Source organism: Monoraphidium neglectum (assembly GCF_000611645.1).
Source record: "Monoraphidium neglectum strain SAG 48.87 unplaced genomic scaffold scaffold00052, whole genome shotgun sequence".
Classification (NCBI taxonomy): domain Eukaryota; kingdom Viridiplantae; phylum Chlorophyta; class Chlorophyceae; order Sphaeropleales; family Selenastraceae; genus Monoraphidium; species Monoraphidium neglectum.
Genome location: NW_014013576.1, coordinates 48,367 through 49,315, shown reverse-complemented (window position 1 = coordinate 49,315; position 949 = coordinate 48,367). Strand labels below are relative to the sequence as shown.

Sequence of the window (949 nt, the reverse complement as noted above, 5' to 3'; positions counted from 1 at the left end):
TCACACGCCTCACTAAGGCGGGTGTTGGCGCTGTCGCGCGCAAGAGGCGCCCCTCACATCATCCCCGCCCCGGTGCCCGAAGGCGCCCTGCTGCGTGGGTATCCCATGACCGGCTGCTGCGCCGCGGGCCGCCCCATGAACCCTGCGCCGAGCAGCGGCCCCGTCTGCTGCGGCAGCATCCCTGCGTGCGCCGGCGGCGCCGAAGGTTCCGCCAGCAGCGCAGCGCGCGCGTCCGCGAGCGGCAGGTGCTGCCCCGGGCCGGCGGTGACCGAGGAGCCCCGTGACCACACTTGAGGGTACGCCTGCTGCTGGCCGCTGCCGCCGGGCGCGAGGTCCGGGTACATGCGGGGCGACAGCATCGGGCCACTGGTGGCGTGCTGCATCGGAGGGTACGCCACGTGCTGCTGCTGCTGCTGCTGCACCGCCGTCGCGGACGTCGGCCGGTCAAACGAGCGCGCGCTGGCCGCGACGCTGCCAGCCCCTTGCTCGCCGACGCTGTAGCGCGACCCCGGGCTGGCGGCCACGAAGCTGCCCGCCTTGCTCTTCCTGCCGGCGCCGCCGCCGATCGTGATCGACGCCACGACTGCGCCCTCCTCCAGCCCGATGCTCGACAGCCCCCGTGGCGCGAGCGCGACTGACGGCCGCGACCCCGGGCTGGGGGCCGGTTGGTAGTCCCTCTTGTCAAAGCACACGCAGCCGCAGCAGCCGTCGGCCAGCGAGTCCAGCTTGCGCAGCACGACCAGGGCGCACACCATGGAGAGCCAGGCGAGGAAGCCAAAGGTGAGGGTGGCGAGCCACTGGATGTAGACGACGTCGGCGAGGATGCAGCAGAGGAGGCCCTTGACGCGCTCGTACAGGGGCCGCACCTGTGAGGATGTTTGCATATGTGTGTGAGTGTGAGTGTGTGTGTGCAAGAGAGAGGGAGAGGGAGAGGGAGAGGGAGAGGGAG

At 71.4% G+C, this 949-nt stretch overlaps 1 protein-coding gene across 1 annotated transcript in view; it reads right to left on the bottom strand.

Annotated features, from left to right (window-relative positions):
- Positions 1 to 53: 53 nt before the first annotated feature.
- The window catches only part of MNEG_0614 (hypothetical protein), a gene marked incomplete at both ends in the record, with an annotated part of 6,218 nt that continues 5,322 nt past the window's right edge, over positions 54 to 949 (bottom strand). Inside the window, one exon of the mRNA XM_014050908.1 lies at positions 54 to 866. Coding sequence (XP_013906362.1) covers positions 54 to 866 — 813 coding nt within the window. The remainder of the gene's footprint in view (positions 867 to 949) is intronic.